The sequence below is a fragment of the Drosophila navojoa genome, chromosome 2, assembly GCF_054131105.1.
Source record: "Drosophila navojoa isolate 15081-1374.11 chromosome 2, UAZ_NAV_1.0, whole genome shotgun sequence".
Lineage (NCBI taxonomy): Eukaryota > Metazoa > Arthropoda > Insecta > Diptera > Drosophilidae > Drosophila > Drosophila navojoa.
Window position 1 is genome coordinate 23,350,315 of NC_142890.1, and position 21,087 is coordinate 23,371,401.

Below are 21,087 nucleotides of genomic sequence, written 5' to 3' on the forward strand. Positions count from 1 at the left end.
TATTATTAAAAATATTTGAGAAATAAATACAAAATAAAAAAAATGATTTAAATCATTTAAAACTATAACTTATTGCCTTTTATTTGATTTATTCAACATACGGGGTCCGTACCTGAATATACTCAATTGGTTCTTCACAATGCGAATGCGAGATTCCAAGCATTCATATCAACAAACACATTCCCACCAATAATAAAATCTTCAAACTTTGTATGAGCATGGTAAACATTTTTATTACTTTTGTACTCTTCTTCCAGATGGGTAGAAATAGGACAAGCATTTCAGAGAGAGGGAGAGAGTGAGAGGAAGTAAGAAAAAATAGTATTGCGCTGCACTTCGTTTGACATTAACCACCTCGGATGAGCGTTAGAAATAGGTTTAATTTGGCATCTTAATTATGAGAGATCTGAGAGAGAGATAGAAAGGAAAGAAAATCGTATATAAGCGGGCGTCGTACGAATGCAACCACCTCAGTTGAGTGCTGGAAACGCAGTGCGGTGGATGTCCATATATTTGTTGATCGATCCTGAAAGGAGGGCTCACCGCTACAGCAAAAATTGCGTGTGCTGAAAAAATTGGTGCTAAATATCCCAATGCTTTGGTTGGTTGGTGGCTAAATTAAATTTGTTAAATTGTGCAATGCTCAGTAAGGATTTTTGTTCAAAATTTTGTACCTAAAAGATTTTGCCCACTCAGCGAAGACAACAACCAAAAGCAAGCAGTGTTTTGACTAGTAGCAGCAGTAAACTGCTTTCTCAACACATAAAACCAGCAAATCCTACAACCTTTTTAGTACTATTTGGCCTTAGTATTTTTAATGTACTAAAAGCGTAACTATATGTGCATGTATGTATTTATACTTACTTTACAGCTGAAATAGCTAATAAAATCTCTGCAGATATAAGAAATACAAATAATGGTATATATTTTATTTATATGTATATATTTTCATTAAATAATGTAACATCGCTTTATTCTCACGCAAAGAACTATTTTGGATTTAGTTAATGCTTGTATAAGATAAGTTTTATTGTTATCATTGTTATTATTCTGGATATAAATAATAAGTTTAAGTTGACTTATGTATTTATATGTTGTATTCATATAATTATTCATGCTGCCTATGCGAATGCCTCTGATACGCCCACTCAATGCGTACATTGAATGAATGAATGTAATGTATGTAATTGTAAGGAATTTCCCCCTCATCATATCTATGTTGTAGATGATGTATGCTTCATTATCTTTATTTATATATATAATTCATTTGTTTGTTTTTCCTTTAACTTTGTGGCAGTGGTAAATTAGAGTATTATCTGTTCCTTGCTTTAGCTGTCTCGCGCGATAATTCAATATTTCCATAATTTTGCAGCTTGGACTTGGATTCGCTTGGATTCGTACTTGGATTATAGTTGTTAAGCTTTGTGACTGCGCTTATGTACATATGTGTTAGTATGTATATACATATGTTGATTTATAAATATATGTTTTTTGTATTGAAATATTGCTGTTGCGAATTGGTTTTAGATTTTCGTTTTTTTTTTGTTTTATTAAATTTGAATTTGGAATTGAGATGACACATAGACATACATAAACATAATAATGAGAGAAAAATTGAGATTTTTTGAATTTGCTTTTCTCGTTAGTATTTCAGTTTTCACTTGCTTGTGGTGGGTTTCGAAATCATTTCCAAATACAATGCCTCAGAGTAAACAGATTTTGCTATTCATTTAATTAATTTGGTTTTATCATTGTATATAGTTAGTATAATTCTACTTGAAAAGTGTCCGCTAAAGTTCGCAGTGTCTCATCTGGCTTCATACGACCTCCTTTTTAACTATAATTTGTAAACTATTTGTTCTTATTATTGCATTTTAGTTATATGTATATTTAGTTCGTTATGTAGCAAAAATTCTGGTGGTAATATTTGAATTAATTTCGCTATATTTGACTATTCATTAAGGGGCATTTTAATGGATTATTTTTTGTTTTGGTTTTTGGATTATGGACTTGTTTTTTGCTAGTAAAGGTCTCAAAAGTAGGATAAGAATTTATATTTTTAAGGATTGAAACTTAAAGCTTTTTATTTGGGGATCTTTTGAAAAACGTTTGCCATTTGATATGAAAGTTGTCCCCCCTCCGAGAGTGGGGAACATAGCTTTTGTTTTTGTTGCCTTTGTTGTTGTTGGTTTCTCATTCAGTCTTTGTAACAAAATTGATTGCTTGGATTTGTAAATTTGTTAGCTGGATTGTTCTTGTTCATTTCGTTTTTGTTGTTGTTTCTTTTATGTTTTGTTTTGTTTTTCGCTTGTGGGTATTTGTCGACGCATTAGCATTAGATTTGCAACTGAAGTGATTTGTAGTTTTGTAATTTGTTTGTTAAGTTTGAATGGAGCATGCTCATGATGTGTTACATACAATTAGTTCTTAAATACGGTTTCTGCCTTTTTATTTTTGTTTGCTTGTTTCTTTTGGTTTTGTATATTACGTTAATATAACTCGCTAAGCCCTGAGCATTTGGTCTCCATTTGCTTGTTAAGTTCGACAAAAGAAATCGACTGCACATTGCAATGTGCTGCGAATTGCTAAAAATTCATCCCCAACTATTTGAAGAGTCTGCCCTGGTATTTCCAATAAAACAAAAAAAAAAAAAAAAAAAAGAGAGAGAGAGAGAAGGAGGGAAGATGTATAGCGTTAGGCACACATTCAATACAAGTTACATATAAATTCACACAAACATTTCACTTAGGTTTATTTCAACTATTCAACTAATTTAACTGAGCTATGCTGTCCGAGTGTGAAACTTTTGATCTTTCAAAACCATAATGTGTGGGGCACATATTAGAATACAATAAAAAACATGGCTGGGAACTAATTGTATATATATATGACTATATATATGTGTATATTAACTACAATACATATATATATTTCGCTAGCGCAGCTGCCTTCCTATTTGTTTCTATTAAGTTTTAGTTACTTCCTCTTTGTTTCGTTACTAATATTTATAAGTGTACAATATTGTGCAATACATTTCAATAAATTAGTTCGTTTTTTTTTTGCTTGTTTCTTGTTGTTGTTGTTTTGTAACTAACATTAATTTCAAGTGGCTTCTGTGTGTAATAGTTTTTTTATCAATTCATATTTGCTCACTAAATGCCTTTAACATATTTGCTTTGTATTTATTCAGCTAACGCTTATTGTTATTGTTGTTATCATTATAGTTATTATTATATATATATTTATATGTGGTTTGTTTTAATTGTTTAGGCTAAATTAAATGCATATACAATTTGTTCTTGTGGTTGCTTGCCAATCATTTCAGTTTATTTAACTATATGTAGTTGCTGCTTTGCTGCTATTCATTTAGTTATAATTAATTTGCTCTTTGTTTTATGTTTTTTTTTTTTTTTTTTTTCATTTTTTGGGTTTTTCTTAATATAAATACTTTGGTTTTAACATTTTATCGCTTGTTACTTGCCACTTGGTATGCTTTACTGCTGTATAATGTACGATATGACACAGTGATATATTTCATAACATATTTTTCTTTTAAAAGTACATATATTCAATTGTCAAGCAAGTTCAAGCCACAGACCAGATCCCAAACACTAAACACTCACGCAAGAAGCAGTTGAAGTCCACGCATAACAGCCAACATTTCAACACCACCACCACCACCACGGCCACCTGCACCGCCTGCAGCACCACCACTACCACCACAATTTGCTAAACACTAACTAGGCCCACTGGCAACTCCCGGTATCTTATCTAAAGCTCAGCTATAACTAAGAAGCCATAACAATTTGCAAATCAATTCAAATGTTCCTCTATTCGCCTTCGCATTCTGTGATTTTATGCATCCCTAGACTTCGATTAAAAGTTTGCTCAAAACTCGCTTAAATAACTTCAAGTTTAACAATTTATGGATAACAGAGAAAAACACGAAAGAGAACCGAAAACCCAATTGAAATGGAATTTTTTGGACCCCAATAAATGAACATTTAGCCAATGTTGACAAATTGTTATCAGCTTAGTTGTTGCCTTTTTTAAAAACACTACGCGCTATATATATATATATGTGTGTATATATGTATGTGTATAATAACCAACAATTTACTATACTCGTATATAAAAAATTAATTATAGCATCAACTAGGTTAAGGTTTGTTTTCTTGTCCTTTTCAACTCTTTGGTTTGATAGATTTTTTTATTATGTATATAACACTTAAAATGTTTTCTTGTTTTCATCTAGCTTCGTATAAAATAAATGTGACAACAATTAACCGAATAATTAGCTATTTAAAATCTGAATGCATGTCCCATCCATAAAAACTTGTTTAATATCAAATAATGCACTGTTTTGGCTATACGCGTTAATAATATTTCATTTCTATGTTTTGGTTATTGATGCGAATTCAAATCTGAGTTGGAATCGACTATATATATATATATATATATATCAGTTATATATATAAGTAAGTAACGCTTGCTCTTGTTGTTGTTGTTGTTGTTCTTGCTGCTAGAAAGTTGTACTTTGATGAAGACGAATGATTATGCTAGTGTTTCATTAGGTAACTCTAAACTTAGGTTTGTCTACCCGGTACATACATACATAATATATATATGTATATGCTAACTAACACACATTTATTACGATTCCAGGTATGCTCCTGTTATTTTGGTGTTATCCTTCATTCCCTCTCTTTCGATATTCGGTGTGTCCAACTTGTGGGTATATGTTAAATATTTATTGCTTTCGATGCTCCCTGGCTTTCTAACATACATACATATATATATATATATGAAATCAAATTGTATTTCACTTTATCGCGCCCTACATGTGGATAGCAAAAGCCTAACTTAAGTACGCTACTAAGCCTAGTCCTAGACACTAACGATAAGCGCTGACAAACATTGATTGGCTAACTGACTAGCTGACTAACGGTATAGTATTCTGATCGATCGATCGATCCGCCAATCGACTGACACCAAAGCACATAAGTTTTAAAGTACATTGTGGGTATTTACAGTTTAATAGGAGATTGTTATTGTTAGATATATATATAAGTAGGTATTAATATTATGTATAATTAGTTTATTATAGTTTCCAGTTAGTTATGCATATACTTATATATAAGTATATATATATATGTATATATTTATGTATATATTTGTTTATAAAAAGCTTTTACTAAAGTATTCAAACAAAATGGCTGTAAAATTTGTAGACCTTCTCTTGTCGTCGTAGTCGCAAAGCGTGTTTTAGTTTTGTCACTGTATATGTATGTATATATTAATACATATATATGCATATTCATGTGCATACATATATATGCTTGTATATTAATGTTTAAGAATATTTAATACCGTATTCTTGTATATTAGTGTGTATATCAGACTTTGTTTCATACAAAAAACTAAGCACATCGATTTGTCAATAAATTCATGTATTCATGTATTCATGTATATGTGGCATGTGTGTGTATGTATGTATGTGTGTGTGTGTGTGTGTTAGTATTTGTGTGAGTGAACTGAAATGGACTTTTAAGCATCTACATATATATAGAAAACCATCTAGTCGTACACGAATGATGTACGCTTATGCATGTATGTATGTATGTGAACTTGGTACTTGACAGATTCTATATGTACACGTATTCATAGATATATCAATTTATACTATATATGTATGCAGATAGAGAGATGCATGTTTTAGGTGTATGTGTAAGAGGCTTAGGCAAATATATTGCTCGAAAAGTTATCCAATAGTTTTACGAAATATTCTCATCTTTAATAGTAGTTAAGAGATTTGGTCACCTTAAAAGAAGCTAAAGTCTGCATAGAAGTTGCAAGGAGGTTACTTTGGGAGAAATTCGGCTATTCGAATGTCTCGAATATTTCATGTATTTTCGCTTTTCTTTGCTGCAAAAATACGTATTTCCCATACACATGTATGTATGTATGTGTTTTCAGCAAATCTGTATATGTATGTTTCAATATATATGTATGTATATGTCTGAAGAAATAATTAAATGCGCGCTCAACCTTTAGTTTAGCTGTTAAGATTTTTGGTTTCATTGTTCCTATACCATATATGTATATATTATGTATACTTTCGTTTCATTTCTTCAATGGTTTTAGTTTTCGCTCGAATACTGTTCGTAAAGGTTTTTTGCCCTCGATTTCAAAATGGCTGCCAAAGGGTATATAAATGCTGTTAAGGCAAAGCTTTTTTGGCCTGATGCACACATACAACACACGTGCACACGCAAACACACACACACACACGCGTATACACATATAACACACACGCACACACAGACGAACACTTAAAGCTTGGCAGCCATTTTGTTTCTGTTTTGTTGTGTTATTTAAACCAGTTCTCTGTCTTTGTGGATTGCCATTAGAAATTGATGTGATCTTAAAAATTCGTTTAACCTTAGTTAATTAATTTGTTATTATATTTTTTGTTTAGTATTAGCTTTCAGTTATTGTTTATCGATTTATATGATCATATTTTCGCATAATTTGTATTTGTTTGTAAATTTGTAAACTGTAAACTGTAAATACTCCAAAGAACAATTTCAGCATCTGACATCGTTGATATCATAATCGCTTTCAACTCCCCTCTAGCTGCCCCCGCCCCCGCCCTTGCCATCGCTCACGCACACCCTACGCACAGCACGCGCCTCTCACTTGAGATCATCGTACTCGTCGCTGCCATTCTTCGAGTCGCCCGACGCCTGGAAGGCGGCCACCATTGAGGCACGCTGATGGCCCTTGTCGGAGCTGGCTGCCAGCTTAGAGTCGGCAGCATGGTGGCTGTTATGGCCATTGTTGGCCCCGTTGCTGCTGGGCTTCTCGTCGAAGGCGTCGAGGAAGGGATTGGTGGCCGCGTACTGGGCGCGGTAGGTGCCCAGCGTATGATAGTTGTTGCCGCCGTTGGCAAAGGGGCGCGAGCTGCTGGCGCTGCTGCCGCCAGCTGAGCTGCTGCCCGTGTAGAAATCATAGCTATTGGTGGAGCCAGTCATGGAGCTGACCCCACTGCTGCTGGCTGTGCCGCTGCCCGAGTGATACGAGGAGCTGGCACTGGCGCTCGCCCCGAAGAGCGTGGCGCCCGCACTGCTGCCGTTAGCAGCCCCATTCTTGGGTAGAGTTCCATAGAGATTCATGGCACTGTGATTGCTGCTGCTGTTGGCATTGCCATTGGTGCTGGCGAAGGGGCTGTTGCTAGAGTGGGCACCATGGCCATTGCCAGTGCCGTTGCCTATGGCGCTACTGCCGAATAATGCGCTACCAAAACTTCTGTGCTCTGAGCCGGAGGCTGTCTTACTGCTATTGCTGGTGGCTACGTTTCGGGAGTCGTTCGTGTAAGTTGAGGTGGTGCTGACGGCGCTGGCCACTGTGGTGCCGCCAATGTAAGTCTTTGTCTCCGTTTCCGAGGATGAGGACGAGGCGAGGCTGTCAAACAGCCGCCTGCCGCTCGACACCAGGGAAGAGGAAGAGCTACTTACCGCCGCGCCGCCCGACCTGCCATCCTTGGCCAGCCGCGACGGCGACGACAATTTGCTGCTGCTGCTCGTTGGATTCGTGGTGGTGTCCGCTGCGCTGGGCGACGACGTTGATGTCGTGTACTTGCTAATCGCCCCAGTGGTGGCACTGGGCTTCGCCAGGCAGCTGGTGCTGGAGCTGGGCGTGACCAGCTGGTAGGTGCCCTTCGGCAGTCCGTCCCCGCCGCCGGGCGGCGAGGGCGAATCCGGCGACTTGATCGGTGTGAATTGGACGCGCGGCTCGCGCTTCAAGTACTTCGACATCAGCTGGCTGGTGGTCATCGCCTGAGACTGGGCCAGCAGCGCGTTGGTCGATGCCGACGACTTGTACGAGACCAGGTCGTCGGAGTCATCCGAGGAGGTGGTTGGCGCCGACGTGGCCGTCGAGCCAGCACTCAGCACCGTCGCCTGAGACGAGCTGGAGCTCGATGTGGCGCTCGTCTTGTTGCGTATGACCTTGTAGTCGTCGTTGCTGCTGGCGTTGGAGCTTTTGCTGGGCGTGTAGCTGCTGCCGTAGCTGTTCTTCTTGGAGTCCAGAGTGCTGCTGCTGTACTTAGATGTGTAGGGCTCGTCGCTGGCCAAGCTCTTGGAATGCGAGTTGTGCGGTTCGTAGAAGTCGACGCCCTTGCGGTTGGTCGAGCTGACGGCGCTGCCGCTGGCGCTGGCGCCGGCGCTAGCGCTAGCCTCTGGGGGCGTAATCTCTTCTATGGGTGCATCCTTCTGTAGTGGGGGCTTCTTCTGCACGACGGAGTACGGGCTGAGCGTCTCTACGACTTTCACTTGCTTGACAGAGGCGGGCGAAGCACCACGTTTGATGGTATCAGTGCCTAAATCAAAGGAGACATTAGTTGAATTTACTTGGGCATCGCTGGCTCCACTTACTCTTGCCCGAGCCCGAGCCCGACCCCGAGCCGGAGCCCGTCGATGCTGAGCTACTGCCTGGGGAGGGTGTGCCTGGAAGTGGCAGTGGCGATTGGTCGGGAATTGCTGAGCCCGCTGAGCCCCCCAATTGATAGGGCTGAAAGAGATCACAAGAAATGGAAGCAAACAAAATACGTGTCACGGGTTATTGCATTGCCAAACTTCATTCCATCTACTGTTGGGAGTGGACAAACGCCAAACTGTGTGTGAGTGTGTACACCTTGGGGCCTGTGTCTGTGGGGTCTGAGTGCGTTGTGTGGAAATAATTTGGAATTTTCTTTTATTCGATATCATGTTTTGTGAAGAGTGCGTGTGTGGGCGTGGCAGATATAGAATAGACATACACTTTACACAAGGAATCTGGCATAGGGCGCGGCCAATAGAAAACCAATTGATATGTTCTGATTAATGGATTAACACAAAGGCGAGTGGAGTGAGTGGTGAGGGCATGCAAACAAAGTGCCTTGAAACAGGTGCAGTTAACAGAGCAGAACTTAGGAGTATATCAATTCATCTACTGTTTATCAAGGTACTCCACACGCTTCCCTTTGCATTTCACGGTGAAATGTTGGGGGAGCATTTGTGGCATCGAAACAGTTCTTCATTAAATTAACCCATTTGCATACTTTGTATACTCTGTTGTGCTCATTGATAGTTTCTTGGGTTTGACTACGATCATTTAAGAGATTTTTTTGCGGAAAGTGGACATTAGTTATACGGGCGATGATTCATGAACTTTGTACAATGGAACGTGTGGGCGATATAGATACAAATGTTATGAATGTACACATTGCATTGGTATTCTAGAACATCGATATATGTGTATGTAGATTCGTTATGTTACATTTTTACCAGTAGTGGGCCAATCATGCTTAACACGCCGTTAACATTTATCACATCGCTCATATCATCATCATTGACAGTACAATCATTATCATTATCGTTATTATTAACAATATAGTTAGTAGTTTATAGTTATACATAAATATCACAATTACAACGTCGATCAAATTTTGACGGCAAATCAATTACTTGAATTCATATTTGTTAAGTTTATAAGAAGCACAAATCAAATCAACAATAGCAAATGCATTTATATATATAAATATATGAATATATATGTACTATATCGATTATATAACTGATCAGTTTTGACACATATACATATATATTGTACATATTGTTACGCGCTTACAAACGGTCAACAGGAAGACTTAGAAGAACAAGAAAGTAGTTTTTGAAAATATGTTGTGTATGTATGTGTGTGTATTAAGTATTGTGTACGTATGCATGTATGTATATGAGCAACCGAATGGTCAATATAAATATTCATCATTAATAGAGAGAGAGACAGAGAGAGAGAGCAAGCTAAAGCTACGTCTAGTATCATAAATAAATTGAAATTATGTATGTAAATACATATGTATATAAATTGAATTTAAATTTACTTTGAGTAGACAAGCAGCATTGTTTTTAGTGTATTTGTGTATTTACTTAAATATGTAAATATATTTTAGGGGTGTGCACGAAAGGCAAATTAACAATGCTCAGCTTGCATTGAGTGAAATTTTATGCATATTGGAAGCGGAGTGGAGGACTCTCTCGTTATAATCGGCTACAAAACACTCAAGCGAAAGCAGGCCGATTTTAATTAGAGGAAGTCTGTGAGCACTAGAGGTTTCGTTTCGACTGCCGACTCTCCTTCGGCTTTCGTCTTTCGACTTCGGCTCTTGTCTTCGCTCACGTTGAGTGAAGTCTTTTAGCAATGGTCCTCCCTCATTTTTATGGCTGCTTCAGTAACTCGACTGTCTTCGGCTTTCCTAATATTTCATTCCCTTTTGTGATTTATTTATTCTCACTCAATTAACTGTTGGCGCACGAAGGAGCAACAGTAGGTAATGTAAAATTGCCTGTCTGTTAAGTTAACAGTGTGCAAACGAGTCAACGTTCTCACTCGATTCAGTAATGGCGCACGATGGAGTAACAGTAGGCACTGTAAAGTAAGTAGCCTGTCTGTTAAGTTAACAGTGTGCAAACGAGTCAACGCTTTCACTCAATTCAGTAATGGCGCACGATGGAGTAACAGTAGGATGCCTGGATGTTAAGTTAATATTTAAGCAAATCAAGCAACGTTGACACTGTTATCTATTTGAAGTCCCTTAACAGCGCTGAAACCGTATGTTATGAGAAACAACTCGAACGCTCTTGAATGCACATTACCGTACATACATATAAATATACATACATACGAATGCATGTGCGGCGATATCTCCAATATATACATATGTAAATATTTGCATGTATTTACATACATAATGCATATCATGTGTTTTATGGTTAGTGTAAAAGATTTGTTAGTATGCAAAACAGAGTTGTGTTATTTTCAAAAGCTCTTCTTATTGTGTTATGTTAAGTTTAGTTTGTTAGTTGATATTGTATTTGTTGTTGTTGTTGTTTGTTAGCTGTTGTCACTGTTGTATCTGTTTGTTTACCTGTTGCACCGCTTGTTGCAAGGCTCGATGCGATTGAGCTAACTGACCCACTACTGATTGATACAGATGACTGTTGGCTGTGGCTGAGAGCTGATGATGGCCTTGGGAGAGTATGTTGGTTACCGAAGTGGACGAGCGCAGTAGGTTGCCCGCCGCCATGAGCTGCTGCTGCTGCTGCAGTAGTATTTGCTGTCTGTCCACTGGCAACGCACTGACTTTGCTTCCACGCTGCCCTGTTGACTCGCCGCGCCGACCTGTCTACATAGGACTCTGTATTAATCAATATTAATGTGAACGATCATTTTGTGGCTTTGGGACTGGGGCTGATCGTGTGTCTATGGTTTATGTCTATGTCTGTGTGTGTGTGTGTGTGTGTGTGTGTGCGTGTTTTGTGGGTGTGTGTGTATGCGTGACATTTGAAATGGAAACGGTTTCTGTGCCGCTATTGCAAACACACGGAATAAGAAGAAGAAACAGGGGCTGTTGTTGTTGTTGCTGCTGCACATTCAAAGCGGAAAGAAAACTCTTGCAAGTGTTTATCGTGCCACTAATAAAAACACGCGACTGTCAGTGTGTGTATGTGTGTGTGCTAGTCCGTACGTGTGTGTGTGTGTTGGTCAGAGTATTCGTGTGTTGTCGGCGGATGCTGGGCACTGGACATTGGTGTGGATTGCATAATTGACACAATGATTACGTTACCTGAAGCAACACCTGCCATGTTGCTCATGCTGCTAGCTGAGGCCATGCCGCCCATGTGCTGAGCCAGCTGCTGATGCTGCGCCTGCTGGGCTTGCGGCTGCGGCCAGATCTGCAGCAGATACTTGAGCACCGCAATCGGCTGGGCGTGATCAATTTCAGCGCCAGGCTGTGCACTGGCCGAATGCAGCATCAGCGGGGGACCCATCACAGTGGCCAGCGCCTGAGCGGACATCTTGTTGCGCTCCGCGTTGGACACAACCAGCGACAAGTGGTCAAGCAGGAACACCAAGGTGGCCTATTGAGAAAGTCAATCAAACAACATATTCAGATTTACCCTGCAAATAGCCACATTGAGATGAAACTCACCCTATTCGCCCGGGGCAAACAGTCGAGTATGCTTAGCATCAGTTTCGCATTTCCCTCAGGGTCATCTGGCAGGCAGACAGCTGGAAAGGGACAATGATTAGGGAAGGAATCCCTGGAACTCTATTTTCAGCTGGCTCACCCAATGCATCGACCGTCATCTGGAAGAGACAACGCGTGAACAGCGGCTCGGGCAGCTCTCTGAGGTAGTCCTTGAGGACGCCGGTTATAACATTAATATCAGGAACGTGTTCCGGGCTCAATTCCACAGCTCGGCTGTTGCGCTCGAAGGCCTCGCGCAGTAAACGCTTCTTGGTCGCTGATCCGCACAGGCGATACAGCCCGATTATATCGAGGCCTCGCCGCTCCACCTCCTCCACGCAGCGTCGCAGAACAATTGGCACTGGTGCACAGCCGGGCACGTTCTTCGACTCCCTGTTGACCACCGTTTCCAGGTCGGCGCCAAACAGCGTGGGGTAGCCGGCACGCAGACTGGGCAGACCACGACGCTTATACAGCGCCAGGGGATCAGTGTGCCGCATGCGGATGTAGACTGTGCCACGCGGCTCCACCTTGAGCGCCAGCTGGTGCAGAGGCGACTGCCGCAGCACCGCCGACAGCGATATGGCGCCGCGATAGCAGAGCTTGTGCCTGTGCTGCGGATCCCAGGAGTAGACGAGCACGTCCAGCTGCTTGTTGCCCACCAGGTCGAGCTCGAACGACTCGTCCCAATCGAATTGCAAGTCTCCCGAGCGCACCACCGTGCGCGCCTTATGCACGCGGTCGCACTCGATCACGCAGTAGAGATCTCTGGTCTGTGGGAGCGGTGCTCCGCCGGCCCCAAGCTGTGCACCCTGCTCTGGAGTCGAGCGCAATCCACGGCCCGCCAGCAGATGTATCCACAGCATGCCCGAAACGCCGCCAATGTCCACAATGGGCTTGTCCAGCTTGTACTTGGCAAACTCCGCCGGATTGATGTCGATCTGCCGATGCGCTCGTGGCATTGTGGCGCTGGGCGTGGGCGCCGGACTCTGATGGCCGGCTGTGCTCATGATGCTGCCACTAGGACTAGCTGGGCCAGCAGATAGTTCCAGGAGCTGGCGCATGCGCCGGATGCTGGGTGAGCGTATTGAGCCAGCGCCACCTATGTGCTGCGAGGACATGGAACGCACGGGCAGTGCTGATATGGGTCGGGTTAGACCCAAATTACGGTCCAGGGTGCCAGTGCCAAGTATGCCCGTTCTGCTGGAGTAAATGCTCTCGGTCTGTAAAATAAAATGTACAGCATTAATATGAGAACGAGAAACTGCGATTGCGATTTCTACTTACATTCCGCAGAGCATCGTGAATGTTCTCCGCACTGCAGGAGAATCGATGTGAGCGCGGCTGAGCGAACATGTCCCGAGTCATGCGCATTTGCTCGGCAATCGCAGAGCTGCTGGGCGCGCGCCTCAGCCACGCACGGTACTCGTCCGCCGTAAAGATGGAGGGGCCCGGGCTGGCGGTAATGCGTTGGCGCAGGTCACGCCCACGGCGCGCATCATACTCGGGCGCCGAGATGTTGCCATCATTCTCGTCCAGAATGCGATCGCCCATGCGCGCTCGAATGCCCTGTAGCCGGACTCCAGGTCGCTCCCTTGGCAGTGAGTTGAATTTGTTGAGATCTGGGCCACCGGCCAACATGGCAGCTGCCGCTGCAGCGGCTCCACTGCCACCCACGCCGCTTGAGCCACGCGGCATGCTGCCTATGGCGGGCCGATTGTAGTAGTAGTAGCTGGGCCGCGGCCCAATGGTGGCTTCAGTATCGCTGGAGTAGTCCAGGTTGGGTCGCGAGCGACGGGTGAGGGACTGTGCGCCGGCTGCTGGCGGTCCGTACTTCGGAACCCCGCCTCGTTGCTGCTCATAGCGGCCATAGCGACCCAACGTGCCCCCAACCCCCACAGGCATTGGCGCGCCCGTTCCGGGCTTTAAGCTCGAGCGCAGCAGCGAGTGTCGGCCCAATGAGTTGGAGTAATCAGCGTACTCGACTCGCGGCAAATGCTGATCGGAGCCGGAGCGCGGAAACCGGGCATGCTGCTGGGCCAGGCCCACGTTCCCAGTGCCCGTGGACATGCGGCGCGAAGGTCCGAGCGGCTGCCCCGGTGCGCCCGGATAAAATGCATGAACCTTTTCCGCCAGGCTCTCCAGCGTGCCAGCGTTCTGATAGTAGGCGTGCGAAGGCGCAAACGCGTGTCCCTTGGTGGGCTGCTCCGTGATGACCGACGATGGTGGCGGCGGCGGCTTGTAGCCCCAGTTTGGCGGCTCGCCCATGGCATTGACGCCGGCCCGTGTATTGTAGTACATGTCCAGCTGCTCCGACTGCGGGCTGTAGTTGTTGAGGCCCAGCCCCAGCCGGGAGCGCGACTCGGTCATCTCTCGGCCGTCGCCTAGACGTGGTCAAAGGGAGAAGAGAGAGAGAAGGACACCGATTAGCGTTTTAAACACGGCGCTCACTTTAAACTACCTGTACGTCTTTCACGTGATGAACGCGGGCGCGGCATTCGATCGGTTTCGTCCAGGTCTTCGTCTCTGATATCACGCTTGATGACCACCACCGGTGGGGGCTTCTGCTCTGGCCTCGACAGTGTTGGCGGTCCCGGTGAGCCAGCGCCACGATTGCCCCGCCTCTGCCGTATGGCCAGCACCAGGCGCCGAGGAATTGACATGATGATGACGACATCATCCAGCGACATGTGAGTGACATCCACCAAATTGACGGCCAGGATTTCGTCGCCCACCTGAAAAGCATAATTCGTTTATGGTAAATCTAAAAATGTAAATCCCACATGAAAAGGGGAAATTCAATGAAACTCAGTTTACGGTCGTGAAAAAATCAAATCAACGTAAACATAGAACCACATAGTCCCAAAATTCTTTTCAAATAAAGTTAGTTTATAGTCATATGTGACTGCATGAAATACATTTATAAATTCAAGGAAAATAAAAAACGGGAAAAAATGTCTAACGATAAAAATAACGAATACAATGCTACATTGAAGCCCCTCAAGAGTGGTGACTTCTTGGACGGGCCCAATGATCCAGATTTCAATGACTATGGATTCGTTTCGCCCGAAACGAATGACTTCTACCGCAAGTACATGGAAAACGCGAGTAAGGCCGTTCCATTGCCCAGAACCAGAAGGTCAGCCAAATCGAAGACAGCCCAGAGTAAGTCGGCCAAGAAAGTGAAAGCACCAATCGTCGACAAGGCATGCGAGGGGTCTGAGGATACGCAGCCTAAGCCCGAAATGCAGCGTTCTCAAACAGCTGCGCCCATTGACTCTGAAGCGCTGCACCAAGAGGCGAACGCCGAAAGGGAATTGCAGAAGCCAATTGACCAAATTCCGGATAAATTGGATAAGTCTGAGGAAAACACGACTAAAGGGACACAGGATGCTTCGGCAGCATTCCTCAAGACAGACCCTGTTGACAACATCTCGAAAGTTGCCTTCGAGCAGAAGGTGAAGAGCCCAGCCCAGGGCCGTGAAAGGGATGACGACTCGGATCAGGATGACTCTACTGATGACAGCGAATCGCAGCCGGATGCACCGTCCAATAAGCGGAAGTATAGCGAATGCGATATGAGTGATAGTGATAGCTCAACGGACTCTGATTCTGATCAAGAGCAGCAGAAGGAGCACATCAGTAAGAAGCCTGGCTGGAAGGAGGACCAGAAGGATGTGAGCTTGGAGCCAAAGCTAAAGAAAATGAAAATGAATAAAAACTGAAATAGATGAAATACAGGAACCTTTCTATATTTGTTTGAAAATAAATGTTCTTCACTTGATTATAAATGATCTCAGTTGATATTATGGATATTGCTTACCCTTAAGCAGCCGCTGTTATAGACTGCCGACTCGAGGGCGATGCGGGATATGAAGACGCCGTCGGTGCGATCGGCGCCGTTGCCCTCGCGTATGTAGAGGCCGAGAGTTTGACCGGGCCGCTTCACAATCTCTACCAGCTGCACGGTGTGCCGGCCATCGGCCTTGTTCATCAGCTTGTGCGCCGCATCCACAGCGTGCTTGCTGCCCATGGAGCGTGGCTCCAGGATGCGCACAATCATCTCGCCACGCCGCTCCACTGCCTCCAGAGCCGCCGCGGTGTTCGGGTCATGATCGTTCTCAACGGCTTCTATCTGTCGAAAGATCTCCGAGCTGATGCCGCTGACCTTGCGAAAGTCGCCTTGGAGCAGCACCGGATCCTTGACGCCGCCAGAGCCGTTTGTGGTTCCGCCCTGGCCGCGATTCTGTTGCTGGTTGCCATGGTGCTGCTGCTGCTGCTGTTGTTGCTGCTGCTGCTGCTGGTTGGCATGTAGGTGGTGCTGCTGCTGGTTGCCCATGCCGGAGAGCTGGTTGGCGGGCAGCGGGCCGGGCGGCGCGCGGCCCGGACTGGCTGTAACATCAGGAACTGATCTTCCATTTTCCTGCAAAGGTAAACAGAACAAGTTTTCCCATTTAGTTTCCGCTCAGTTAATGTATGCTCCGAGAGCTTAATGCAAATGCGGCTCTAAAGTGCAACGCGTTGTTGCATAAATTAAGCAAATTGTTGTCACTGCGACTGCGACAGCCAGCAGCTGTCGCTAGTTGCCTAGCCTCTCCCAGCACTTAATCCTCCACCCCCCACCCCCCACTCCCTCCATCACCAAACGACTTAAGCGCCGCTAAAAGACTTTGCTTTTGCTTTGCATTAATTAAGTCAATTTCGCAGACCCAAATGGCCCGGCTCAGCGGGCACAGCGTTGGCGGACTTCAATCAAACTCGCGACTCGAGACTCGCTACTCTTATCGGTGACATTTTGGCCAAATTGCGCAAGACTTGGCCCACAAACTGTGCAATAATTATTTCGTTACAAAGTCGGACATTTTATTTTTTTCGCCATTTCCACCGAACTGCAATTTCTGTCACTGCCACGTCACAGTGAGCTCGCTCGTGTGGGGTCCGAATGGAGGAGCGTTGGGGCGTCATGCAAAGGCAACTCTGTGCGGCAACTGTACCGCGCTGAGCTCAACTGTAGCCAGGCGGGCGGGCACGTGACGTTGATGATGTCACACGCCAGCTACAACAATGCACAACTTTGATTTTTCAGAGCAAATGCAGCAGTGAGGAGCTAAGGGGCTGAGGTCTCGGTTTGGCTATAGCAAACAAAAATTCACTTTAAATGAAGTTGCTGCTGCTGCTGCTGCTGCTGCCATCCACAGCACACAACGAAGTTTTTAATGGGCAAGCAACTTAGCGTTGGCTGTGGCCGGCTACCCCAAAGGCAAATCCCGACACCACACTCTCAGGCAGGACCAGGAACAGAGCCAGAGCCAGCTCCAGTGCTGGCCAAGTGCACACTTGAGTCTTGTGCTGCGGTTTGCCAAAAATCATGTACGCCCACAGCAAAGCAGCAAAGAGTGACAAAAAAAAAAAAAAATAGAGGAGAAGAAGAGAAGAAAAATGCTCGAAATTGCCAAAGTTTGACATATGTTGGGTTCGCTTTCCGTTCGGGTTTCTGCCTAAGCTGTGCATCTCCAGAGCTTCGTCTCTCTTATTACTATTATTATTATTATTATTGTTGTTATTGCTGTTATTGCTGTTGCTGTTTGCTATTGTTGCTGCTTTGCTGTTGATGTTGTGCAACTTTGTCAAAGTTTTGCAGCTGTCGCCAAAGTTTTGTGCTCAAACGCCAGCTCCACTTGCCCATTCTCTTAGCCAAATAGGCATTATTATATATACATACATATACATATACATATTCGGCGAGCCCTTGAGCATTTTGCACTTTGTTTGTTTCTCAAGTTTTCGTTCGCTGGCATTCAACTATAAAAGTCCGTTTATAACAATTTTAGTTTATACTTTTACTCAGATTTGTTTACTATTTGTATGCCCTCTAATAAATGAGAGAGAGAGAGAGAGAGAGAGAGAGAGAGAGAGAGAGAGAGAGAGAGAGAGAGAGAGAGAGAGAGAGAGAGAGAGAGAGAGAGAGAGAGAGAGAGAGAGAGAGAGAGAGAGAGACAGAGAGTGCGAGGAGCTGTCTCACTGTCGAGCATTAACATCAACTGCAGCACTCTGTGGCCCATTTCCGTCTCGTTTTTTGCTGTTGCTGTGCTCCAAGTGCATAACCAAATATGACTACGCTCGTAAATAATTTACAACTCCACAATACTTGGGGCATTATTAACACACTTATAGCTCTCGTTGCCGCTGTGCCCGCCCCATTGCGTGCGGCCGGCAACAGCTAAAAGGGGGCGTCACGCCGGCCATTGCGCCGGACTGAACAAGTGTATTCAATAATAGCCAGGCCGCTGTGCAATTGCCGTTAACTTTGTTGTTGCCTTCTGCCCCCAAAAAACATTTCTTGCGCCTAACCATGTATTTATGTAGATTCAGTTGTAGTTTCTATGTGTGTGTGTGTGTGTGTGTGTCTGTTGCATTGCGTGCCTAAGGCCTGGTCAGCAGCAAATGGATGCATAAAGTGCCAAAAGCAAAAAAATAAAATATATATATACATATATATATATAAAACCAATTAGGTTGACTCGCTCAGCTCTCTTGGCATGAAATGCATGCAACATTTTTTCGGTGCCCAGGCTCTCTCTCTCTCTCTCTCTCTCTCTCTCTCTCTCTCTCTCTTCCTTTCAGCCACATGGCGTGGCATCTGCCAACCTGGATATGTGGATGTGTCAAGTTCAGTGCAATCGCTTTCATGCTGAACTCTCTTCCTCTCTCTTCCGCCCTCTCTCTCTCTCTCTCTTTCTCTCACACTCTCGTCACATGTCCCTTTTGCATTCAATTATTCGCCGAACCCGCACCACCCAGCGGTGGCTGGCTGGCCGAGTCTGTGGCAAGACATTAATTACTTGCGGCTAATTACGAGTGGCCAAGCACATAGTTTGTTAACCGGCAAATCCAATAAGTTTAAGTCGTGGCTAAGTCGTTGCCGCTGCGTAAATGGAGCGCACTGCCGTCGCTCTCCCGAGCGTCCCCATCAACCCGTTCACATGCAGATATGCAAATTGCAGAGACGCGCCCAGCCACACGTGTGAGTCAGCCTTGCTAGACTTTTAAGCACTCACTTAAACTTCATGACGTTGTCATTGCGCTTAGTCAGCAGCAGCAGCAGCAGCAGCAGCTACTTGCAGACAGTCCCCATCCCTACCTCCCTCTCACACTCCCCCGTCCAGGTCTTTGTGTTGTGCTTCATGTGCGGCGACCTAATTGAAAATAGAGTTTGTGTGTGTGTGTGTGTGTGTGGGTGTGTTTGTGCTTGTGCTTGTGTGGGCCTATACAACGAGAGGAGCTGTTAAATATTGATGATTTCTGATTATTATTAGGCAACAAATTTTACAGCTACGTAGCAAAGGACTCGAGCCTTTCGGCTGGCTCAGCCCATCAGAGGAAGTTGCGTGACTCCACAAAATCAATAAAACCATCAAAAACTTCAAACGGAAATTGAGTCAATTTGTAATTATGCCCGCCAAGACGCCATTAGCACTCGTTGTATGTATGTAGATATATATATATATATGTGTGTGTGTGCGTGTGCTCATATTTTTTGGACAAACTGTTAATAGCAAAAGGCATGGGCGGTCAGCATTGAAGCCTGAGCAGCGCTTTTGCGTGTGTCATTTGGGCCGCTTCTTTACCGCTATTGACTCGCCGTAATTGTGCCTTGGCCTAAACAGTCAACTCGGGCTTAAAGCACTTTGTGCTGCATACATTTTGGCTGCTTCTCTCAGCCATTTGATTTTGAATTTGCCAACAAATCTTGACCGACTGGCGAAGTTCTATTGTGTCTGCCAGCTTGATTGATTGTGAGACGCATTGATTGATTGCCCAAATCTGTGTGTGTGTGTGTGTGTGCCTTGACATGCACAGCATTTCAGTTTCTTTTGTTTTTGCAGTCTTGGGACACTGCTCAGACTGGACTGAGTAATTGCTTGGCATTTATTATATTGTTTTCATTCACATTTAATTAATACAATTTAGGCCAGAGCCGAATTCCTCCGATATATGCTAACTCATGTTATTTGTCTAATGCTCCTCACGCTGATACCATCGGCCAGTGTCTAATGACACGTTATTAAAAGTCAAAGCAGGGATTCGATACCCGATTGATGTTCTCGAAGCGCATTGCATCATTAATAACACTCACTGTTAATTAATGACTATGACTAGATCATCTGACTACAATTTTTAGGAGCCGTATTCCCCAAATGTCAATACACTGATACAATACAAGGACAAATGCAATCGATAAGCAATGTATTACATAGAAATTATTACAATTTTGCCTTCGAGTCGAGTCGAGACGAGCAACGCAAAGTGAAATTGGGCTTATGACTTAAAGAGGAATGAAGCAATCGGGTACAACCTTACTTACCTAAGGTGTAATTCAATATTTTAATATAATATAAGAATTAATATGATATAATATTACAATTTTGACCTTTAAACCTGTGAAATTACAGGGTATTTTCAATGTGCAACGCCTCCAATGAAATGTACATTTTATTTTTGAGCTTATATCTTAAAGACTTTGGGTAAATGAGTATTTTCGGCTTGCCACGCCCCACTGTGTGTGTACATATATTTATTATATTTACTATTTTATATCTCTGGTTGTCAGCTCGAGTTGTAATATAGTAATATATAGTATTTCATAATATTGATAATAATAAACTGCTGACAAATTTGGTAAACTGTAAACCAAAAGCATTGTCAAATGAAAGTCTTTGACTTGACAAGCTGAGATTCTTAATCAGTTGGGTAAACAGTTAGCTTAATGTGTAATTAATTTGAATAATATGAATAAATTAAGCAATCGAAATAGTAATAGAAATGTTTATATAACCTCCTGCATTTTAGTTAAGAGACAAATTTAAGGCACAAATAGCCTCGAGTGTTTGAATTATCTGCGCAATGCACTGACCACAATTAAATGGGTAATGCAATGCCAGCTGTAGAGCTCTAGATTATGCTTTGTTATTAATACTTGTCAGTGGCAGTTACAGCATGATTCGCATATATGCATG

The 21,087-nt window shown here is 43.6% G+C and overlaps 1 protein-coding gene across 7 annotated transcripts in view; it reads right to left on the reverse strand.

The window, feature by feature from the left end:
- Positions 1 to 2,262: 2,262 nt before the first annotated feature.
- Positions 2,263 to 21,087, reverse strand: part of RhoGAP100F (Rho GTPase activating protein at 100F) — a 45,697-nt gene continuing 26,872 nt past the window's right edge. For 2 of the 7 annotated variants that reach the window (XM_018111995.3, XM_018111997.3), the window contains 9 exons: positions 15,894 to 16,493; positions 14,538 to 14,805; positions 13,358 to 14,454; positions 12,171 to 13,293; positions 12,032 to 12,111; positions 11,666 to 11,960; positions 10,967 to 11,220; positions 8,436 to 8,571; positions 2,263 to 8,380 (listed from right to left, as the gene is read on the reverse strand). In XM_018111995.3, the coding sequence (XP_017967484.1) occupies positions 6,696 to 8,380; positions 8,436 to 8,571; positions 10,967 to 11,220; positions 11,666 to 11,960; positions 12,032 to 12,111; positions 12,171 to 13,293; positions 13,358 to 14,454; positions 14,538 to 14,805; positions 15,894 to 16,493 (5,538 nt within the window). In that variant the 3' untranslated portion in view covers positions 2,263 to 6,695. Of the gene's footprint in view, positions 8,381 to 8,435; positions 8,572 to 10,966; positions 11,225 to 11,665; positions 11,961 to 12,031; positions 12,112 to 12,170; positions 13,294 to 13,357; positions 14,455 to 14,531; positions 14,806 to 15,893; positions 16,494 to 21,087 lie in introns of all 7 variants that reach the window. The other 5 variants (XM_018111994.3, XM_018111996.3, XM_018111998.3 and 2 more) reach the window with 4 other exon arrangements.